Genomic DNA, 25,093 nt, shown 5'->3' with positions numbered 1-25,093 from the left:
CCAAATCCCTTTGGCATGTGAATTAGTTTCCTCTGCCATACTGCTAGTTCCAAATTCCTTCTGGTTTCAGGATTTAGGAGTCAGGGTTGCCTCATCTTCTCAAATGAGTTACAATCACGCGCATCCCTACACACTGCATGGTTGGCACTAGTTCCTTAATATATGTTACTCCGTTTGATCCTCTTGAAGGATCAAATGGGGAAGGGAGATACTATTGTCTCTGATTGTCCATTAAGATCTTGAATATGTTCTACTTCCCTGTTTGACACACTGGTTTGAAAATGTTGCTAAGTCTTCCCAACAATGACAGACACTCAGTGGAAACATGAAGGATTCCATCAAACTGGTTATTTGGCATCATGCAGACCACTATTTCCCAACCTACAAGTGCATCATGGCATTGGTGTGTCAGGGACACGCCTTGGGTGTGTGTCTCAGTCTAAAGCCTCCTCCTTTTCACAAGCTTCCTGTTTCTCATCTCTCTAGCTTCTAACTGTCACTGTAATCATCTCTTACTCTTCAGCCTGATGTCAAAAGTAAAAATTCAGAAGTTCCTCATCAATAAGGAGTCCTTGGGAGCAGGTGAAGCTCATCTAACTAGGTAAGATGAAGATCTATCATAACCAGGAGGCAGGTTGGAAGGTTCCGGTTACACCGGCAGTCAGGTGCAAGAGCTCTGCAGTGAGGCTGCCTGAGTGTCCATCCTAGATCTATCACCTCTTGGCTCTGTGACCTTGAGCAGGTCTTAAATCTCTCTAAGCCTTTGTTTTTTTTTTCATTGATAAAATGAAGATAATAAAGTACCAAAATTATGGAGATTTTGGGAGCTTAAATAACATATGTGAACTGTTTAGAGTAATGCCTGCCATAAGGGCACTCAGTAGCTTATTATTAGTTTCATACAATTTGAAAAGTTTCATAACATTTGCAGATATAAGATGATCTTCAACCAGATAGCTAATGTATGCAAAGCTATTTAGCTTCAGAAGTAAACTCTGCATTTCTAGAAGTTAAATATTACTTTGTTATAGTGAATTATCTCTAATACTTATCTCTTGCTCACTTTTATAAGAAAAATAATGAAAGCATTTATTAAAAACTTACACTGCACTAAATGTTATATATGACTTAATCCTCACTATAACCCTATGAGATAGGTTACATTATTGTCCTAATTTTACTAACAAGGAAACCAAGAGACAAAGCTACTAAAACACTTGCCTGAGATTAGACATCTTCATTTGTGGTGAGGCTGGACTTCAAATTTAGACTATTTGACTGCAGCACTTATATGATGAGCATGCTGTTTAGTGTTATAGTGTTGGTCTACCTTTGAACAGACATACTTTTAAACCATGGCAAGGAAGTGAGACTACACATTGAAATATGCAAAATTTGTCTTTGGGTGCCACATGAGAAATAGCCACATCACTAGAAACTAATCATAAGCTTTTTCATTTGGTTAAAGTTTTATTTATCCATTTTTCTTGTTTACTTTGTGGGATATTGGGCTTAACTAGGGGATTCCTCCACTTTTCACTCGGCCATGGTATGAAAACCTGTCCTCTGAATCTTTAGATATTTTGGCAAATTATAGGCAAATAAAGACTTAAAGCAATTCAACCTTGATTAAAAGAAGACCAAAATTCCTCCATACTTGATTAAATTTATTTCATTGTAGGAACTGGATTATAATTAAGACAACTTCTACATGAAAAAATAGATTAATAGTGCTCCAAGTTAGTTCACTGTATTTATTCCTTTTTATACATTATCTGCTTTGTGTTATTCAAGTTTTCATTAATCATTAATAATTTCACTAATCATTTTATTTCATTAATCAACATTGATAGATAAAGTTAATCTATGAATATTAAATGTTTTATGCCAGGCGTTTCTATGATGTGGCTGCTTTTAACAACAACTTGCTTGATCTATGGAACTTTAAATGCTGGTGGATTCCTTGATTTTGAAAATGAAGTGAATCCTGAGGTGTGGATGAATACTGTAAGTCGTGGAAAACTGTGAAGAACATCAAATAAAGCAGGACTAATGGATTATGAAGTTACGAAAGGTCCTGTTATAACAGAAAATCTCTGACAAAACAGATAAAATGTAGATGGTTTTTAACCTCTGCAAGAGTCAAGCTAGTTAGATCTTTGGCTGAAAAACGAATACTGTTCAGTAATGAAAAACAAAATTGTGCTATTGTGCCATCTATCTATCTATAGATAGAACCTCCTCTTTTGAATTTGTGTTTTAAGAATATCAAGCTATTTGTTGATATACATGATTGCCTTCTATTGATCTGTAGTTCTATTACTTTTAAACCAAGAGGGGTCTCAAAAGACAATTGACTTGATAATATAGCTTTGTCAGAAAGAATGAGTCAACACTAAATTTTCCCCTAACCCCCCAAAACATTAGCCAATAGTAGGTATTTCTGAACATTCCACTTATTTTGTATTAAGACTTTATTTATTAATTTTACAGTTACCTGGTGCTACAAATTTCAGATAATTCACCCTAATAAGCACCAAACAGATGGTTTAATTCCTTTTTATATCCTTTGGAGAAGTCCCACTAACGACTGTATTTTTACTGGGCAGAGTGAAATCATCATCTACAATGGCTATCCCAGTGAAGAGTATGAAGTCACCACTGAAGATGGGTACATACTCCTTGTCAACAGAATTCCTTATGGGCGAAGACATGCTAGGAGCACAGGTACAAGATATGTCTCTCCTGAAAAGGGGACTGCATTGACCTCCTGCTTCTCAGGAGGAATTTAATGCTAGATATGCCTCAACAGAGTTTATCAAAATTGGCTTGAATTATTGGATTAGTCTTTAAATAGTTAACAGGGAGGCTTACTCTTTGCCTGATAATTCTCTGAAGACAGACAAGAACCGAAAAATACAAACAGCAAGACTGATCTTGCTAACTGCAACCAGAGGTACTTGTTAGGGTGTAAACAGAAAGGCGGAGCCTACATTTTGTCACCTCATTACTGATTTATCACGTGGAAAATTGCTTTGTCCCAGGAAAATGGATCTCCTCATTGTCAGAAGGAGATTTGCTGGGTTGTATGAAATTGACTCTGGGGCACCCAAGAAGAGCCTCTCCTGCCCCCACTAAAATCAAGGGGCCTCCCTCTGCAGGATAAAAAACAATCTAATTAAATGACAATGGCATTTCTGAAAAGTTTTGCAGGACTGAAAACCTTAACATCCACATACACTTTGATCTAAGGGACAGACTGTTCATAGAATGAAAGAGTATGGTGTGAATAAGGCTTGAATTCTAGAATGAGGAGCCAGCCATGCCATAGCAGGGGAATGATACTCCTTAAAAGGGAAAATTTAACTGCAAAGCCTCTGAAGTAGAAATGATAAGAATAACCAAAATATCTGCAATGGTTCAATAGCAAATAATTTATTGGCAGCTGCTTACCATGTTCATTTTGCATCTTTTCTCCCACCACACATATTAAGGAGCAGCTGAGGTCATGTTTGACATTCTCTCCCTCTTCTATCTCCAGTTTCAGAATGAAAAATGAGAGTGAGATATGAGTAGTTTTACTAGTTAAAATATGAAACACCCAGTTAAATTTGAAGGTCAGATAAATAATTTTTTATAAGTCTCATTTTAAGATATACTAAAAAGTTAGTCATTATTTATTCACTATTATCACTATTTATAAAATTTCATAGAGCATCCTGGATCTTTTTGCTTACTTTTGTTTTTATTTTTTGCTAAATCTGGCAATCCTAGGCACAGTTGTGAAGGAGCTGTGAAATATAAAAGGAGAAAACTTTTATGGGAAAGGTTTTGCTTAAGGAGAGAGAATTTTGGAAAGATTTAGAATTAAAGATCATTCATTAGATGTAATGTTCTAAATACTTTAAATCAGTTAAACCTCTCATCAACAATATGAGATGGGTACCACTAATAGTCACCATTTCACAAATGATGAAATTAAGGCACAACCGGTTATGTTAAGAGGCCTAAAGTCACACAAATAGCAAGCTGACAGACGAGAATTTAAGCCCAGGCATGCTGACTCCAGAGCCTGTGCTCTTAGTCATTATAGTGCCTTACTTGACCTTCCGCCCTGGTTCTTTGCATCTCCCTGAATGCTGTCTCTCCCTCAGGAATCTGGAAGTTGGCAGAGGGACACTGAGCTGAGTATACTATTGTAGTTTTTAAATGCTCTCCACTGGGCAGAGGATGGGGATTTGAATAGAAATTTGGTGAGGAACTAATCAGTGTCCGTTTACATTCACCTCCTCTTCCTCCCTGAAAGAGCTATAGGACTTGAGTAAGCATGATAAATTTCAAGTCTTTGTAAACCACACCCAGGAAATTTGTATGTATGAATACATAGAGCAGAGTAGTTACCAGTACAGGCTTTGACATAAAAAGAACTGGGTTTGAGTCCCTGCTCTGGCCTTCTTATCTGGGTGGCCTTCTGGGAAAGTTACTTAACTACGTAAAGTTTGGTTTCCACATCTACAAAATGAGGGTTCTCAAAATAGCAGCTAGTTTATAGAGTTGTTGCAAGAATTTAGTAAGCTAATACGTATAAATAGGTCAACATAGCACCAGATACAAAATATGTGCTCAAGAAACTGAAGTTACCTGATTATAATGCTCTATACTATTGACAAGGGAAAAGTGAAAACAGTTTTTGTTTTACCATGTGTGTATGTGTGTGTGTTACTGTGATGTTTCTGACATGCTCTATTTACCATAAATTACTCTCGCTCTTTCTCTCTCTCTTTCTCTTTCTCCCTCTCTCATCTTGTCCTTTCTCCTCCCAGGTCCCCGGCCAGTTGTGTATATGCAGCATGCCCTGTTTGCAGACAATGCCTACTGGCTTGAGAATTATGCCAATGGAAGCCTTGGATTCCTTCTAGCAGATGCAGGTTATGATGTATGGATGGGAAACAGTCGGGGAAACACTTGGTCAAGAAGACACAAAACACTCTCAGAGACAGATGAGAAATTCTGGGCCTTTAGGTAAATATTAGCTTAGAAAACTCAAGGGGGAAATTGGAGGCAGTTTAAAATAAAATAACGTGGACGCTATTCATGATAATCTTTGACGCTTGAAGTCATATAGCTCCTTGTAGTTTCTGTTAAGAACTCAAAGGAGGGAAACAGCAAGCTCTGATTTCTCACTGATTCTCCCACAGGCAAAGTATGGCATTACAACAGGATCATTTTTACATCCAATTCCGTCAATTCTATGCATTAAAAGTATGTCCAAAGAGACAGCTCAGGAAATTATCATGACCAATGTGCACTTTCATTCAGCCAGTGTTTACTGAGTGGCTACTGTATGCGCTGTTCTAGGCCCCGAACATTCAAACAGGGAACAGACAAACTCTCGAACCTCCCAAAGCTTATGTTCATTTTAGTGATAATTTTACAAGTCATTTCTCCTGGATGGCCAATCAACTGTGTAAAGATGATTTGGAGCAGGACCTTACTGATTTAGAGAAACTGTGATTGAGATCGCACATAGTACCATTTTCAGGAAAACTCCAATATTAGATTTTTAAAACGTGGCTAACGGGCAATGAAGAAGAATCTTTTTGATATCTTAATTGTTTCTTTTAATGGAAGAGTTTTCTGCTGTTACCAGAGGACAGGCTGATGCCTGCAATAGACTTTCTTTCTTCAGGCCTAAGCTCCCTGTTGGTTTGTAAACCTGCTGCTAGAACAGAGTCTGTATTCCTATTACATTAATAAAATATTCAGTACCCACTGAAAGTTTGAGAATAGTGGAGGAATAGAATAGAATGTTATGGTCAGAGTTCCTGGGCAGGGGCAAGCATCAGGAAATATTGAATCACTAGTCTTTAGGAGGTGTCACAACAATTCTCCTATTCTTGGAAGTTCCAATCTATAGATTTCCTCACATGCCCTTTTAATTAACAGGCTTCTAGCTTATGGAATTCCTAATTTGACTAAATGTTATATAGGCCCTTCTGTTCCTCCTGTCTGAAGAACAAAATACTGGTACTATGGAATATTGGTATATATTAAATACATATCTATATATCCACGTGGACAGGAATACTACTACTAACAACATCTTACTGAGTGCCTACTGGCAGCCAGAGTCGTTTCTTTCATACTATTAAACCCCGTTAGCAGCCCTGTAAACCAGGCACTATCCTGTTTATGAGATAACGTGAGAAAACATAGGCTCAGAGCATTTCAGTAACTTTTCAAGAGTTGCAAAGGTCATAAATGGTAGAATCATGATTTACAAAACCCCTGTTTCCAAAGATGGGTATTAAATGGCCCTAAGAATTGTGAAGCCTCATGTGGGAGTCAGAAGTAGAAGCACACAAGCCAGATGGGGAAAGGGAGGGCAAAGAAAAGCAAGAGAAGGGAAGGAAGAGGAGAAATCGTAAGGTTGAACTTCAAACATCATACACAAGTTTTGAAAGTGTTCCTCTTATAAGGAAGTAAAATGTACATATGCAGAAAAACAAAAAGCTACAATAGCCTACATATAATTGGATAAATAATGAAATACACATTGAATCTAAGTAAACAGCATAGAATCTGTGTGTAAAAAAGAAGTGAGCAAGTGCTCTGAGTTTTAAACTTAAACTTGCAAGTATTTATAAAAGCCCGTGTTTTATTTTGCAGTTTTGATGAAATGGCCAAGTATGATCTCCCAGGAGTAATAGACTTCATTGTAAATAAAACTGGTCAGGAGAAATTGTATTTCATTGGACATTCACTTGGCACTACAATAGGTATGTTTATGAGGGTCACTGTTAGGTGTGTTTTTGAGGGTCAGTTTTCTCAGAGTCTTACAGGCGTTCACCTTTATGTTGGAATAAAACAATTTTTACTTATAGTGCCCTCAATTCCCTGTCCTCTGCTGGGAATAACCCTAGTACTCTAAGTAGCTGTGAGCCTGCAGTGCACAGACTACATGTAGGGCAAACCTTTCCTGGGTCTCTGGTCACAGCAGCATATTGACTATGGTGATGCAATTTCCCAGGAGTAACATGTGTTCCAAATTCAAAGAAATAATCCCGCAGAGTAAGTTTCTAGATTCCCTCTGAGCTGAAAAAGTAAAATTTAATGTCATGGAATATGGCTGAAACATAATAAATGTGCATCAATCATCTCTTTCTCACAACCCAAATGGGATTTTTAAAAAATAAAAGGGAAGGGCTTATACTTATATTTAAGCAAATTGAAAAGACATTGGTATATTTGTTTGTGGGTTGGAACACAAAAGCTTACTATAATAAATCAATTGAGCTTATCTATTCAGTGTATGATTTAGTATTTATGAAATAGCAAGTAAATGTAAGCACTATGTAGAAATTTCTGAAGTTTTTTAAGCTTGCAATTTACTTCTCGATTTACTTACTTTACTTAATTTATTTTACAATTTACTTTCCAGATATTTTGGAAAGAAATCAATAATCTAGTTCCAAGTAAAAGTTGAAAGGAACCCATACTAATAAAAGCTTTGAATTTGTCATTGAACTTCCACTAAAGTTTCCAATTTTAAGAGAATAAATCACGTGAAAATGCAATATTTCAGTTTAGGGAAATATTTTCATTATCACCACTATCATCAGTAACAAACATATATTAATTAGTACTTTAGATTGAGAGGCACTTTCCGAGCTCAGAGCAGGCAGTTAGCATCAGACAGCGTATACTAAAAAAGTATCAAAGAACTCACAAGAGATCAAAAATGCCACCAATAGGCAAATAATTGTAGTATCTAACACTTATTGAGCATTTGTTATGTGTAGGGTCTTGTGTTCAGGACCTTCCCCACAGTATCTCCCTCTGATCTTCAAAACAACCCTAATGTTATTATCCCCATCTCGTAGAAGAAGAAACACAAGTTCAGAACACAGATTCATACCAGATGTATCTGATTTCACCAATGGGGTGTGTAGTGTAAGGATTCTGGAGAAATGGTGTAAAGAAGGACTGACTTTAGCTGGTTTTGGAAAGTGGGTAGGACTTAGATATGCTCTTATACTTGATCTGCAAAAAAAAAAAAAAAAAAAACCCATGGAGAATTTGATTATCTGTGCTCTGTGTTACATTTAGGGCATAAATATTTTTAGTGATTGTTGTTTGCATTTTGGACAGAGCAATTTCTGTTATGTAAGGAGCACCCCACTCTTTGTAGGACATTGAGGTCCCAGCCCATTAAACAGGCCTCTGCAGTCAGCGTGACCCTCAAAAATCTCACCTCCACACATTTCCAAACACCCTCTGGGGAAGTACTATTCCTGATTCAGAGTCTTTTAATCAATTGTTCAGTCAATTATTTCAGTTCTTTTTCTGGCCAAGACAGTTTCAATGTTTCAACAAGTTTTTCAGTACACACACCTGCCAGTGGAGGCCCAGGAAGGGACCTCTGGAAACCAAATTATATGGATATTCTCCCTAGCCTACCCAGTGTTGTGCTGATCTCCATCCTCACAGATATACAAAGGGGTGCAATGCTACTGCTGAAAGAGCAAAGCAAATGGAGATGCCTGGTCCTTGCTGGGCCATCATGGACACTAGGGAAAGCCCCTTTCTTTTTGGAAAACAGGGAAGAGTCTAGAGGGTTGAAAAATACCCAGCAAGGCACTGGGAGCAGTGAAATTTCATTCCATAGTGAGAAAGAAAACCTGTTAGAATAACTGGGTGATGCTGCAGAAAGAAATCACTTCACCTCCTGTGACTGATTAGTTGCTTCTGGAAGCTCTGTGATTCATTCTGGCATCTCAGAGTTAGGGATAAAATGAGAATGTTGACAGCATTTACCCCATGCTTGGGAAGTGAGGTCGCCTTCAGTTCACACAGCAGTAGCTACTCCGGCAGCTTAACCATCACCTTTCCCCTGCCAGCTACTCCATTTCCCCCAATCAAGTCAAATTGTCCATAAATAGAATAAAATAAAATTGGAGACTTGAGAGCAGAGAAGACTGCAGGCAGATTATCTTTATATAATAACGCAGAAGACTTCCAATTCATCCCCAATATGATCACGATAGAAGGAAAAATGACTAAGCAGAGCCCCACTTTTGTTAGAAACATTGCATAAGTATTTATTTTTACAAGATTGTCTTGTCTCCTGTTCTCTCAGGGTTTGTAGCCTTTTCCACCATGCCTGAACTGGCACAAAGAATCAAAATGAATTTTGCCTTGGGTCCTACGATCTCATTCAAATATCCCACGGGCATTTTTACCAGGTTTTTTCTACTTCCAAATTCCATAATCAAGGTAGGCTCCTTTCAACAAAATGTACCCGAGGATCTCATTTTGGATCATAAATCCTTATTATTTTCAAATCTACTGTAAAGTAAAAGTAGGAAATTTAGATAAAATCTATAGAACTTAGACTCTGTGGGTATGTGCTTGTGTATGTGTGTCCCCGCGTGTGCGCATGTCTGTGCCATAGTATCTGCAGGTTCTGTAATACAATTTACTATACAAGGTCATCAGCAGAGCTGAGTATATGTCAGAATTTCTAGCTGAGCTGAGTGCTATATGACAACAAAGATTTTTCTTGTTTTCCCAAGTTTTTTTTGTTCTATTTAGTCAGGTAGGTCAATGAATTCACATTGCCCAAATGAAAGACACTTCAAGTTACCTATAATCACTGATGTGTCCAATTTTGACATTAGAAAAACCTGATTAATATATTCCTTCCAATATGGAAACTTGCCCTAATTACTAAAGCTAAGATTCCAAAGGCTAAATGTATTACAGCTCAAGTATTAATTCAAATATTTATTGGATATTTTTCAAGAGTTGAAAAAGTCATTTGGTTGCCAATTGTGGATTTGGAATTTTATCTATTAAAGGGTTGTTTGTTTTTTTCTCTTTGCTTTTGTTTCTCTACAAAGGTCATTGCCACAATGAACATAGCATTTAATCAAATTCAAGATTGGCCTTTGAATTTGGGATGACGGATAAAATGGATTTGGGCCGAAATTGAAGTCAAGGAGACCAGTTAGAATATCAAAATAATTCATATATAAGAAAATGAGACATTGGTTTGGGGTGGAATGGTAGGAATGGAAAAAATTATTTGTGAGCTAACACAAGGAAGAATTTCCATAGGGCCGAGTGATTGGTCTGATAATAGTTTTATTGTATTGTTTACTGAGAGCACAAATGATGTAACTTCCTTATTAAAGAGCTTTTCTAGTTTATTTCAAAATGTATTGACATCAGTTAGGTTTTAATGTTTTCTATATTTGGGCAGCGTGAGAAAACTAATTTGTTAAATTAAATTCAGTGGGCCGGGCGCGGTGGCTCACTCTTGTAATCCCAGCACTTTGGGAGGCCGAAGCGGGCGGATCACGAGGTCAGGAGATCGAGACCACGGTGAAACCCCGTCTCTACTAAAAATACAAAAAATTAGCCGGGCGTGGTGGCGGGTGCCTGTAGTCCCAGCTACTCGGAGAGGCTGAGGCAGGAGAATGGCGTGAACCCGGGAGGCGGAGCTTGCAGTGAGCCGAGATTGCGCCACTGCACTCCAGCCTGGGTGACAGAGCGAGACTCCGTCTCAAAAAAAAAAAAAAAAAAAAAAAATTCAGTGAGAGATACATCTACCTGTAAATACATATATGCGTTGTATGTGTTGCTCTTCCTACATAGGTCAGCTATAAGGCAAATAATGTTCCTGGGTTATCTCAGGATAACCCACTGTCAATATTTCCCACTGTCAATATTCCTGCTACTTTTAAGTCCCATATCCTGCTCTTTTCTTCCATCACTTTCCCCCAGAAGCTCCAAGACCTCACCAGGAATCCCCATCCAAGTTTACTTTCCCAAGTGCTGGAAGTTTCAATCGTGCTGCCTTTGTGACATTATCATATCTTTTCTGTTCAATGGTTCCTTCTCTTTGGCTCACCATTCTCTACTTTTCTGCCTGAGAGCTGGCTAATCTGGGACAGTACTCGAATGCAGTGTGCACATGGGTAGCATGGAAAACCCTGATTTTCACTTATATTCAAGGTATTGTTTGACCTTAAGAAAAACTGTTTTACATTTCGTACCAATTAATGAGAAAAAAATATTGGCAAGCACTGACTGGGCAGAATACAGGGAAGCTTCACTACGGAGAAGTGAATTTGGGATTGAGGGCCTTTATTGCAATCTCCTTGTAAATAATATTTGATAATCTTCCTCATCTGGAGATACATTCCTAAGTCACTTTTCCGGAATAATTTGGTCTCCTTGACTGAATCAGTAAGTACAAATAGATCCCCAAGTATGGCTCTTTCCTAGAATGAAGGAAATGTCAAGAAGTCTGAAGATTATTCTTGAATTTTGGGTTTTTGCTATTGCTATTTGGGCTTGTTGTCCTTATTGTTGCTATTGAGTTGAGCTCCTTATATATTCTGGTTACTAATCCCTTGTAATATGGATAGTCTGCAAATATTTTATCTCATTCAAAGGTAATTATTATTTACTTTCATAGGCTGTTTTTGGTACCAAAGGTTTCTTTTTAGAAGATAAGAAAACGAAGATAGCTTCTACCAAAATCTGCAACAATAAGATGCTCTGGTTGATATGTAGCGAATTTATGTCCTTATGGGCTGGATCCAACAAGAAAAATATGAATCAGGTATGTATGATAATTATAGGGCCATTTGATACCTTAAGAAATTCCAGCTTTCCTTTGACTCATTTTGATATATCTATTTACTGTATAAATTCATATGGTATTCCAAACCCTTAAAGACAGATTTTTTTTTGCTTTTAAAAATGTTTATGGGTATACAATAGTTGTACATATTTATGAGATACATATATTTTGATATAAGAACACAATGTGTAGTGACCAAATCAGGGTAATTGGGATATCCATCACCTCAAGCATTTATCATTTCTTTTTGTTAGAGACATTCTAATTTGACTCTTCTAGGTATTTTGAAATATACAATGAATTATTGTTAACTATAGTCATCCTATTGTGCATGCTAGACTGTATTCCTTCTAACGGTATTTTGTTACCCATTAACCAATGCCTCTTTATCCTTCCCCCGCCCCTGCTACCTTTCCCAGCCTCTGGTAACCATCGTTCTTCTCACTATCTCTATAAGGTCAGTTTTTTTTTTGAACTCCCCTATATGAGTGAGAACATGCAGTATTTGTCTTTTTGTGCCTGGCTTATTTCACTTAATGTAATGTTCTCCAGTTTCATCCACATTATTGCAAATGACATGATTTCATTCTTCTCATGGCTGAATAGTATTCCACTGTCTATATGTACCACATTTTATTTATCCACTCATCTGTTGATGGACACTTAGGTTGATTTCATATCTTGGTTATTGTGAATAGTGCTGTACTAAACATGGGGGTGCAGATGTCTCTTCCATGGATTGATTTCCTTTTTTCTTTTTTAGTATAGACCTAGCACTGGAACTGCTGGATCATATGGTAGTTCTTTTAGCGTTTTGAGGATCCCTCATACGCTTCCCCATAGTGCCTGTACTAATTTACATTCCTACCAACAGTCTGTGCAAGGGTTCTCTTTTCTCCACATTCTTGTCAGCATCCATTATTGCCTATCTTTTTGATAAAAGCTATTTTAACTGGAGTGAGATAGTATTTCATTGTAGTTTTGGTTTGCATTTCTCTAATGATTAGTAATGTTGAACACTGTTTTTAATGTACCTCTTGGCTATTTGTATGTCTTCTTTTGAGAAATGTCTACTCAGATCTTTTGTCCATTTTTAAATCAGATTTTGTTTTGCAATTGAGTTATATGACCTCTTTATATATTCTGGTTACTAATCCCTTGTCAGATGGGTAGTTTACAAATATTTTCTCTCATTCAACAGGTGGTTACTTCACTTTGTTGATGGTTTCCTTTGCTTTGCAGAAGATTTTTAGATTGATGTAATCTAATTTGTTCATCTTTGCTTTGGTTGCCTGTGCATTTGAGGGCTTACCTCAAAGTGGCCCAGACCAATGTCCTGGAGTGCTTCTGCAATGTTTGTTTTTTAGTAGTTTCATAGTTGTAGGTCTTAAATTTGTCTTTAATCCATTTTTATTTTGTTTTTGTATCTAGCAAAAGATAGAGATCTAATTTCATTCTTCTGCATATGGATATCTAGTTTTCCCAGCATCATTTCTTGTGGAAATTGTCCTTTGCTCAATGTATGTTCTTGACGCCTTTGTTGAAAATTAGTTGACTATAAATGTGTGGATTTATTTCTGGGTTCTTTATTCTGTTCCATTGGTCTATGTGTCTGTTTTTATGCCAGTATCATGCTGTTTTGGTTATTACAGGTTTGTAGCATAATTTGAAGTCAGGTCATGTGATGCCTCCAGCTTTGTTCTTTTTGCACAGAATCTTATATTTAGAAAAACCTAAAGACTCTAACCAAAAACCTGCTAGAACTGATAAACAAATTCATTAAATTTGCAGGATACAAAATCAACATACAAAATTCAGCAGCATTTCAATATGCCAAGAGCAAATAATCTTAAAAAAAGAAAGAAAAAAAACAAGAAATAATCCCATTTATAATAGCTACAAATAAAATAAAACACCTAGGAATAAACCATACCAAAGAAGTGAAAGGTTTCTACAATGAAAACTATAAAATGCTGATGAAAGAAATTGAAAATGACATTAAAAAATGGAAAGGTATTCCATGTTCATGGATTGCAAGAATCAATATTGTTAAAATGTCCACACGATCCAAAACAATCTACAGATTCAATGCAATCCCTATCAAAATACCAATGACATTCTTCATTGAAATAAAAAAAAAGCCTAAAGTTTAAGTGGAACCATGAAGGTAGATGTCTGCTATACGTAGAAGATTAAGTACTCAACAAACCTTGAATGTGAAGACTGGGGAAGTGAATAGGCAGCTTCATTCTTCTATTCCCTGGTGAAATTTAGGAGAATGGATGTTTTATAATGGGTAGCAGTTTCTTACATGTTCTCAATCAGCCATAACTTACTACAGTCAATTTGAATTTATTGCATTTGAATATATTGGATTCAAAATAAAATCCTAAAAAAGGAGAGAAGCACATATAAACCTGCATCTTATTTCACATGTTCCTTTCTTTGTGGGTGACTTTTGTTTTGAAATAAAACCTGTAAAATAACAGGACACGGTGGAAGGGAGATGGGATCCCCTCTTTATGAAGAAGCAGCAGTCCTGTTTTATCATCTCTTCATTTTCTGTTATTGAGAATTCAAGAAGAAGGAGGAGGAAGAGTTCACATCCGCAGACTGGTGTGGTTGAATAGTTGTCTCTACTGTATTCCAAATAGCAGCCAATGAGGCTGTTACAGTGAAGCCAGTCCCAAGATAATTGTTCTGTACACCTATTCTCTAAGAAGCTAAATTGTGTTAGACTGAAACCCATAAGGAACCATTGTTCAAAGTTGACTTGTTCAAAAGTAAAGATTTTTAATAGTTTCTCTCAGATTATTTTCTAAGACATAGAATTATGATTACTATTTTATCTCTATAATTTTCATCTCTATAATGTTTGCAAATACTGAAATAACCTTTGGAAAAAATTGGCTTTTAGCTTTACTTTTGCAATATTTTATTTTATCCCCAAAAAAGCCTAGGAAATTGGTACTATGACTTTTAGTATGTTCATTTAATAGACGATAAAACAGAAACTCAAAGATGTTAAATATGGTGGCCAAGTTCACAAAGCTGATCATTAACAAAACAGGGCCTGAACTCCTGGTTTTCTGATTTAATCTGTGACAGTGTACCTGGGTGCGCATGCACGCATCACCCCCACACTTCACATAGAACCTTTCCTAGTTGGCTTTGCTCCATGATGACCATTACTGTTTCTCCTACTTCAAAATAAGCAAATTTTCCTACAGATTCAGAGCTGGTGCAGGTGTGCTGTCAAGCAGCCCATTCATTAGTCAGCTTGTGGTTCACTCACATTCAAGTATTGACATAAATGGTATATTTATCTAGATAATTCTACCTTGTTATTTTCAAAGCTCCAGTCTTGTTTGCTAATTCTGTGCATCATTTTTCTCTGATTCTGAAAGGCAAAATTTTGTTGGGCAATTGCTGTAATATGAGTTTTATCTCCTTTAGAGTCGAATGGATGTGTATATGTCACATGCTCCCACTGGTTCATCAATACAGAACATTCTGCATATAAAACAGGTAGAGTCTTAGTCATGGAAAACCATTCCAATCCTTATTTTCAATATATTTAAAAAGACAGAATTGACCCTGTTAACAGGTCTACCCTAAGAATCTTAAGAGCTTGCTTCCAGTTTGTCCTTGCTGCCTTCTGTATGCCTTGATTTCCCTGGACTTTAAGAGAAAGGATGTTATGGTACAGACCAAGTCGATGACATAAATGAACACCATCTTAAATCAGAGTTTTAAAAATAGGCCCTGAACTGAAGCAAGAGGTAAACTAGGGAAGCTTCAGGAGAACTGAGACTTCTCCAGAGAGAAGTATCTGGGATTTAACTTCTTTCTAATGAGGCTTGGTTTTCCATGAACTTTTCCTTTAAATCAAGGGGGGTATTGCTCGTCTTTCTGTTGAGCCCCATTCGCCATTATTGTAAAATGGGTATTTACATCCTTCTGGTGATCTAGGAGCCCTATTTTCTTCCTAGCACACAGTATTTTTTCTAACATTTTGCTGTTAGCTCTCATGATTCTTTAACTATTCTTTTTCTAAAAAACATTTGTTTCAGCTTTACCAATCTGATGAATTCAGAGCTTATGACTGGGGAAATGAAGCTGATAATATGAAACATTACAATCAGGTGAGCTACTTACAGTAACCCCAGCATGCTGATTTTGATAAATTATAATAAAAAATTATTCGAGGGTGGAAAGACTCCTACCTGTCATTTGGTGGCATTTATACTGATAGAACTTTTTTTTTTAAAGTTTAATTTGAATTTAAATTTATTTCAGGAAATTTATAAATTAAAGAAGCATATACAAAGGAACTTAGATCATGTGTAATCCTTCCATCCAGAGATAACTAGATGTACTAAAATTTTGGTGTGTTTATTCCAATTTTCTCAGTATTATATTGCTTTTATACAACTTTTAATCTTTCTATTTTACTTAAGCTATAGTAAGAGATAATTAATATAACTGAGGGATTTTTAAATGTATTTTTAATGGCTACATAATAGAAATTGTTTCATAAAAATCTTTGCAGCATAAATGAATATACACTTTTTAATACCAACAGAAAAATTAGAATTCCACATGAAAGTTGAATAAGTATTACCCAACATTGAAGACTTGGGTCGTAAGGCATCTTTCTCCATATAGCTTCATGACATAAAAATCTGTAGCCTTGTTTAGCACTGTACTTTTAATTAATCCTGTCACCACTTTTGTGTTCTCATAGCCAGGGGCTTGGCTTATAAGTATGAACTAAGCAAATTAAATTAAATTGTTTTAAGTATTTTCCCAGGCTATCATATTTTAAGCTATTTACTGGTGCAACTATAGATTGATTATTAATAAGCTGTTTCTGAGGATCAAAACAATCAGAGTAATCAATTTCTCAATAACGAATTGGCCTGTTAGAGGAATAATTCTACTAATCCTTAAAACCACTACAAGAGATAGACCATGTATATTTTATTTATTTTTAAAAATCAGTTTAAGATGTGATTTACATACAATAACATTACTAATTTTGTGTGTCCCATTTAACAAGTTTTGACAAATATATTTGTGTAACCACACCACAATCTAAATACAGGACGTTTCTATCACCCCGAAAAGTCTTTTTCCTGCTCCTGAGACTATTTATGGACACAAATGCATGTATTTGCAAATGCTTAGAAAAGGTCTAGAAAAAAAAACAATAAATGTTAAAGTGGTTACCTTCAGAGAGGAGAAGAAAGAAGAAAAGAAGTGGATGGACATGAAACAGTAAGGGACTCTCATTTTAGACTTTACATAAGTCTGGTTTCTTCCATTATTATTATTATTTTTTCTTGTTAGCTGATTAATCTTGGGCAAGTTACTTAACTGTTTTGATTCGATTTCATCATCTTTTTATTTTATTATTATACTTTAGGTGTTAGGGTACATGTGCACAATGTGCAGGTTTGTTACGTATGTACCCATGTGCCATGTTGGTTTCCTGCACCCACTAACTCGTCACTTAGCATTAGGTATATCTCCTAATGCTGTCCCTTCCCCCTCCCCCCACCCCACAACAGTCCCCGGAGTGTGATGTTCCCCGTCCTGTGTCCATGACTTCTCATTGTTCAATTCCCACCTATGAGTGAGAACATGCGGTGTTTGGTTTTTTGTCCTTGCGATAGTTTACTGAGAATGATGATTTCCAGTTTCATCCATGTCCCTACAAAGGACATGAACTCATCATTTTTTATGGCTGCATAGTATTCCATGGTGTGTATGTGCCACATTTTCTTAATCCAGTCTATCATTGTTGGACATTTGGGTTGGTTCCAAGTCTTTGCTATTGTGAATAGTGCCGCAATAAACATATGTGTGCATGTGTCTTTATAGCAGCATGATTTATAGTCCTTTGGGCATATACCCAGTAATGGGATGGCTGGGTCAAATGGTATTTCTAGTTCGAGATCCCTGAGGAATCACCACACTGACTTCCACAATGGTTGAACTAGTGTACAGTCCCACCAACAGTGTAAAAGTGTTCCTATTTCTCCACATCCTCTCCAGCACCTGTTGTTTCCTGACTTTTTAATGATGGCCATTCTAACTGGTGTGAGATGGTATCTCACTGTGGTTTTGATTTGCATTTCTCTGATGGCCAGTGATGATGAACATTTTTTCATGTGTTTTTTGGCTGCATAAATGTCTTCTTTTGAGAAGTGTCTGTTCATGTCTTTCACCCACTTTTTGATGGGGTTGTTTTTTTCTTGTAAATTTGTTTGAGTTCATTGTAGATTCTGGATATTAGCCCTTTGTCAGATGAGTAGGTTGCAAAAATTTTCTCCCATTCTGTAGGTTGCCTGTTCACTCTGATGGTAGTTTCTTTTGCTGTGCAGAAGCTCTTTAGTTTAATTAGATCCCATTTGTCAATTTTGGCTTTTGTTGCCATTGCTTTTGGTGTTTTAGATGTGAAGTCCTTGCCCATGCCTATGTCCTGAATGGTATTGCCTAGGTTTTCTTCTAGGGTTTTTATGGTTTTAGGTCTAACATGTAAGTCTTTAATCCATCTTGAATTAGTTTTTGTATAAGGTGTAAGGAAGGGATCCAGTTTCAGCTTTCTACATATGGCTAGCCAGTTTTCCCAGCACCATTTATTAACTAGGGAATCCTTTCCCCATTGCTTGTTTTTGTCAGGTTTGTCAAAGATCAGATAGTTGTAGATATGTGGCATTATTTCTGAGGGCTCTGTTCTGTTCCATTGATCTATGTCTCTGTTGTGGTACCAGTACCATGCTGTTTTGGTTACTGTAGCCTTGTAGTATAGTTTGAAGTCAGGTAGCGTGATACCTCCAGCTTTGTTCTTTTGGCTTAGGATTGACTTGGCGATGTGGGCTCTTTTTTGGTTCCACATGAATTTTGAAGTAGTTTCTTCCAATTCTGTGAAGAAAGTCATTGGTAGCTTGATGGGGATGGCATTGAATCTATAAATTACCTTGGGCAGTGTGCCCATTTTCACGATATTGATTCTTCCAACACATGATCATGGAATGTTCTTCCATTTGTTTGTATCCTCTTTTATTTCATTGAGCAGTGGTTTGTAGTTCTCCTTAAAGAGGTCCTTCACATCCCTTGTAAGTTGGATTCCTAGGTATTTTATTCTCTTTGAAGCAATTGTGAATGGGAGTTCACTCATGATTTGGCTCTCTGTTTGTCTGTTATTGGTGTACAAGAATGCTTGTGATTTTTGTACATTGATTTTGTATCCTGAGACTTTGCTGAAGTTGCTAATCAGCTTAAGGAGATTTGGGGCTGAGGTAATGGGGTTTTCTAGATATACAATCATGTCATCTGCAAACAGGGACAATTTGACTTCCTCTTTTCCTAATTGAATACCTTTTATTTCCTTCTCCTGCCTGATTGCCCTGGCCAGAACTTCCAGCACTATGTTGAATAGGAGTGGTGAGAGAGGGCATCCCTGTCTTGTGCCAGTTTTCAAAGGGAATGCTTCCAGTTTTGGCCCATTCAGTATGATATTGGCTGTGGGTTTGTCATAGATAGCTCTTACTATTTTGAGATACGTCCCATCAATACCTAATTTATTGAGAGTTTTTAGCATGAAGGGTTGTTGAATTTTGTCAAAGGCCTTTTCTGCATCTATTGAGATAATCCTGTGGTTTTTGTCTTTGGTTCTGCTTATATGCTGGATTACATTTATTGATTTGCATATGTTGAATCAGCCTTGCATCCCAGGGATGAAGCCCACTTGATCATGGTGGATAAGCTTTTTGATGTGCTGCTGGATTCGGTTTGCCAGTATTTTATTGGGTATTTTTGCATCAATGTTCATCAAGGATATTGGTCTGAAATTCTCTTTTTTGGTTATGTCTCTGCCAGGCTTTGGTATCAGGACAATGCTGGCCTCATAAAATGTGTTAGGGAGGATTCCCTCTTTTTCTATCAATTGGAATACTTTCAGAAGGAATGGTACCAGTTCCTCCCTGTACTTCTGGTAGAATTCGGCTGTGAATCCATCAGGTCCCGGATTCTTTTTGGTTGGTAAGCTATTGACTATTGCCACAATTTCAGAGCCTGTTATTGGTCTATTCAGAGATTCAACATCTTCCTGGTTTAGTCTTGGGAGGGTGTATTTGTCGAGGAATTTATCCATTTCTTCTAGATTTTCTAGTTTATTTGCATAGAGGTGTTTGTATTATTCTCTGATGGTAGATTGTATTTCTGTGAGATCGGTGGTGATATCCCCTTTTTCATTTTTTATTGCATCTATTTGATTCTTCTCTCTTTCTTCTTTATTAGTCTTGCTAGTGGTCTATCAATTTTGTTGATCTTTTCAAAAAACCAGCTCCTGGATTCATTAATTTTTTGAAGGGTTTTTTGTGTTTCTATTTCCTTCAGTTCTGCTCTGATTTTAGTTATTTCTTGCCTTCTGCTAGCTTTTGAATGTGTTTGCTCTTGCTTTTCTAGTTCTTTTAATTGTGATGTTAGGGTGTCAATTTTGGATCTTTCCTGCTTTCTCTTGTGGGCATTTAGTGCTATAAACTTCCCTCTACACACTGCTTTGAATGTGTCCTAGAGATTCTGGTACGTTGTGTCTTTGTTCTCATTGGTTTCAAAGAACATCTTTATTTCTGCCTTCATTTCATTATGTACCCAGTAGTCATTCAGGAGCAGGTTGTTCAGTTTCCATGTAGTTGAGTGGTTTTGAGTGAGTTTCTTAATCCTGAGTTCTAGTTTGATTGCACTGTGGTCTGAGAGACATGAAGCGAGAAGGGAAGTTTAGAGAAAAAAGAATAAAAAGAAACAAACAAAGCCTTCAAGAAATTTGGGACTATGTGAAAAGACCAAACCTACATCTGATTGGTGTACCTGAAAGTGATGGGGAGAATGGAACCAAGTTGGAAAACACTCTGCAAGATATTATCCAGGAGAACTTCCCCAATCTAGCAAGGCAGGGCAACATTCAGATTCAGGAAATACAGAGAATGCCACAAAGATACTCCTCGAGAACAGCAACTCCAAGACACATAATTGTCAGATTCACCAAAGTTGAAATGAAGGAAAAAATGTTAAGGGCGGCCAGAGAGAAAGGTCGGGTTACCCATAAAGGGAAGCCCATCAGACTAACAGCTGATCTCTCGTCAGAAACTCTACAAGCCAGAAGAGAGTGGGGGCCAACATTCAACATTCTTAAAGAAAAGAATTTTCAACCCAGAATTTCATATCCAGCCAAACTAAGCTTCATAAGTGAAGGAGAAATAAAATCCTTTACAGACAAGCAAATGCTGAGTGATTTTGTCACCACCAGGCCTGCCCTAAAAGAGCTCCTGAAGGAAGCACTAAACATGGAAAGGAACAACTGGTACCAGCCACTGCAAAAACATGCCAAATTGTAAAGACCATCAAGGCTAGGAAGAAACTGCATCAACTAACGAGCAAAATAACCAACTAACATCATAATGACAGGATCAAATTCACACATAACAATATTAACTTTAAATGTAAATGGGCTAAATGCTCCAATTAAAAGACACAGACTGGCAAATTGGATAAGGAGTGAAGATCCATCAGTGTGCTGTATTCAGGAAACCCATCTCATGTGCAGAGACACACATAGACTCAAAATAAAGGGATGGAGGAAGATCTATCAAGCAAATGGAAAACAAAAAAAGGCAGGGGTTGCAATCCTAGTCTCTGATAAAATAGACTTTAAACCAACAAAGATCAAAGGAGACAAAGAAGGCCATTACATAATGGTAAAGGGATCAATTCAACAAGAAGAGCTAACTATCCTAAATATATATGCACCCAACACAGGAGCACCCAGATTCATAAAGCAAGTCCTGAGTGACCTACAAAGGGACTTAAACTCCCACAGAATAATAATGGGAGATTTTAACACCCCACTGTCAACATTAGATAGATCAACGAGACAGAAAGTTAACAAGGATATCCAGGAATTGAACTCAGCTCTGCACAAAGCGGACCTAATAGACATCTACAGAACTCTCCACCCCAAATCAAGAGTATACATTTTTTTCGGCACCACACCACACCTATTCCAAAATTGACCACATAGTTGGAAGTAAAGCTCTCCTCAGCAAATGTAAAAGAACAGAAATTATAACAAACTGTCTTCCATTATTTTTAATAAACATGTAATATTCATAAATTGTTTACATTTACAAGAAAATGAAACAAAATAAACACACACACTCAAGATCATTATGCTCTAGTACTAAAGTATGTGAGAGTCTTAATGTCCTTAGAATTTGTCCTCAGTTAGCTGGTCCTACTCTGCTCCAAGCCAGTCCTATTTTGTGAATTAATCTCATTTGATGCCAATTTTTATTACATTCTCTCCAAAAAACTAGTCTCAACAGTTTGCCCTCTCCTCAAGTTCACAGCATTATCTCTGCTATATCTATATTTTATTGAGTATAAGAGAATTAACCCATGTAAGCTTCTTGAGGGGTAGGGATTTCTCATAGTTTTGTTCACCAGTGTTTTCTCACCTGGAAGAGTACGTGACAATTACTGGGCTCCCAATATCTGTGTGTTGTATTAATGAAATCTCTTAACTTTTATCTACCTCAAAATGTCTCTATCTTCTTGATTCTGTCCTTCCTTTCTCTATCAGAAAATGACGGTCCTCTTATTTTCCAAGTTATTCCTGTCCTGTGCCCTTGATCCCATCTCTTCTCAGTTCCCCTTCCTTCCTGGCTGCATTCTCCTGTCCCTTATGAAAAACAAGCAAGATCATCAATTCTATCAAGTTATCATTACATCACTCTGTTCTTATCAAAATATTTTTAATATTGAAGAGGGCTTCTTCTACTCACTCCTGAACTTTGTACCATGTAGTTTAGGTCTTCATCATTTTATTATAGCTACCCTATTTAAAGTCACCCATGGCTTTTAATTGCCAAATTCAATGGCCTATCTTCACCTTTTGAAATGTGTTATGTTCGTTCCCACAGTCTCCTTGCAACTCAGTCCCCTGACTTGGACTTCCATAACACAATGATTTCTGATTTTCCTTCTGTTTGTGATTGTTCCCTTTGTCCCAGGCACTGGCTACTCCTCCTCCCACCACTCTGAAATCATTAGCATTCCCCAAGGATTCTTCAAAACTCTCTTTCTTCCTTGGAGAAGCCAGCCATCCCCATAGCTTTAATTTGGACCATTTGTATGGCTCATCTAGATTTTTTCAGGACTTGCCTTCAACCTATTCTTTCTTTAGGTGATTCCATTAACTGTTGCCCATATGGTAGTCCGAAGACAGACCTCTGAGAAATGACCCTTTTCTCCAAAACTTCTGCACTATGTCCAAATTTCCTAGCCTGACATTCAGACCTTGATTATCTGCCTCCAAGTTTATATCCTATCATATTCCTTTATATATTCTGTTCTACAGGTACATTGGGAAGCTTGCCATTCCTGATCATAGCCTACAAACTCTTCCTGCCTCCCACCCACCCTCATCTCTGCTGTCAAAATGCAACATTCCCTCAAGAGTCATTTCACAGGACCCCTCTTTCTATGCAAGCCTCAGGTGGAAATAATTTTTTGTCTTTATTTCCATTTTATTTTGGGAGTGTTTATGGCATTTAACATAGCTTACTTTGTATAGAAATATTTGCCTTGCTCCCTCTTTTGCAAATTTCTTGAAGGTGGAGACCATTGTATGTTTTCTTCATATGTTGCTGGTACCTAACAGAACTATGGCCATCGTCCATATTCATTTAGCAGCCTTTGTAGTTATTGCTTTGCGGAGCTTCCTCTCACGAATGCCCTTGCTTTCTCTCCCACAGAGTCATCCCCCTATATATGACCTGACTGCCATGAAAGTGCCTACTGCTATTTGGGCTGGTGGACATGATGTCCTCGTAACACCCCAGGATGTGGCCAGGATACTCCCTCAAATCAAGAGTCTTCATTACTTTAAGCTATTGCCAGATTGGAACCACTTTGATTTTGTCTGGGGCCTCGATGCCCCTCAACGGCTGTACAGTGAAATCATAGCTTTAATGAAGGCATATTCCTAAATGCAATGCATTTACTTTTCAGTTAAAAGTTGCTTCCAAGCCCATAAGGGACTTTAGAAAAAATAGTAACCAACAATGAGGTTGTCCCCCAGCACCGTGGCGGAGATGCACAATGGAGTCTGTTTTCCAAGTTAATTGTGTTAGTGTTATTTACGTTTAGAGAAATCTTTGCATGGGACCATCTACAGGTTCTTATAAACAATGAGGTAGATTAGGCAAAAAGATAAATAAGTTGCTACTCTATCTGGTATTTAAGTCTAATTAAATTGTAATTTTTAGGGCATACCATGAAGTATAGAAATGTCTGAAGGTTCAAAGGAACAGTGAAATGCCTTTAAGGTTCTATATGGAAACCTCTGTTGTCATTTTATTTATATGGATTGCTATGGCAATGTCCAGAGTGTGGGATTAGGAGGAGGGCCTGTAACTTCTTTATAAAAGTTTCTTAGCTATTCTGAAGATGTACTAGACATTTTTACTTTTTTAGGTATTTTCAACATCAGAAATTCAAAAAAGTCCCCAAAGATTCTTCCAGAGAAGCCCTCTCTTCTTATCATCTTATCCCTGGCTATCTGGGTAAATGGAATCTTGAACCCACAAGAGGATACATGTATACAATCTTCCTTATTAAAACAGAAATAAATTGTACAGCATCAATATCATTTTATAATTATAGGCAGGCTTCTTTGTTTAGCATGTAATGCCCCTTTTACAGGCTTTTTGTTCTTTGAGGGGTTTGAATATTCCATGAAAAACTGACAGATAGGAAACTGACAATAAAAGATTAAGCTAAAGATGGAAGCAGAAACTACTAGGCTAGATAGTCTCTAAACATTAAGTATTTTCTTCCTCCATCTTAAAAACAATGAGAAGCCACCAAAATATTTTACCTAACGGAAACCTGATTGCCGTATTTTTGTAATGATCACTTTGGCTGCTGCATAGAAAATGGATTAGAAGACGCCAACAAAAGATTCTGAGCAAGTCTGTAAATCTGATCAAGTGTTTTGATGCAGGCCGATATCCTTCTGAGCTAAGAGAGATGATCCTTGCAAAATCCAGAGCCAGCTCCATAATACTGCCCTGCTCTGCTGCAAATCCACAAGTGGCTGGCCCCTGGAGCCATTCTTCTCTCAAAACTAACATTCATCAATTTAATGTATACATATTGAGGGGGAATAATGGTCACTATGAAAACCATGTGATAATATGGAAAAATACCCATGATATAATGTTATGTGAAGAGAAGAAAATGAAACTGGTAGAACTATGTGATTGCAAATACATACAAATATTAAAACAATTATATGACTTTATAAAATATTTGTATATCATGAAAACTGAAGCAATATAAAAAATAAAATCAGTTGTGTCAGGATAGTAA

The 25,093-nt window shown here is 37.0% G+C and overlaps 1 protein-coding gene across 1 annotated transcript; it reads left to right on the top strand.

Annotated features, from left to right (window-relative positions):
• The first annotated feature begins 514 nt into the window (after positions 1-514).
• Positions 515-25,093, top strand: LIPN (lipase family member N). Its single transcript, XM_055274295.1, has 10 exons — positions 515-601; positions 1,892-2,007; positions 2,610-2,727; positions 4,824-5,022; positions 6,670-6,779; positions 9,140-9,276; positions 11,486-11,632; positions 15,110-15,181; positions 15,727-15,798; positions 23,476-25,093. The coding sequence occupies exons 2-10, from the start codon at positions 1,900-1,902 to the stop codon at positions 23,707-23,709; spliced, it is 1,197 nt and encodes a 398-aa protein (XP_055130270.1). The 5' UTR covers positions 515-601; positions 1,892-1,899; the 3' UTR covers positions 23,710-25,093.

Source organism: Symphalangus syndactylus, chromosome 4, assembly GCF_028878055.3.
Source record: "Symphalangus syndactylus isolate Jambi chromosome 4, NHGRI_mSymSyn1-v2.1_pri, whole genome shotgun sequence".
Taxonomy (NCBI): Eukaryota; Metazoa; Chordata; class Mammalia; order Primates; family Hylobatidae; genus Symphalangus; species Symphalangus syndactylus.
This window is presented reverse-complemented; position numbering and strand designations above follow the sequence as displayed.

Bases quoted from the DNA above. Each gene is read 5' to 3' on its own strand.
- LIPN (XM_055274295.1), top strand. From the start codon at position 1,900: ATGATGTGGCTGCTTTTAACAACAACTTGCTTGATCTATGGAACTTTA. The intron at 2,728-4,823 runs GTACAAGATATG...TTCTCCTCCCAG, and splicing joins AAGACATGCTAGGAGCACAG to GTCCCCGGCCAGTTGTGTAT. The intron at 6,780-9,139 runs GTATGTTTATGA...CTGTTCTCTCAG, and splicing joins TTCACTTGGCACTACAATAG to GGTTTGTAGCCTTTTCCACC.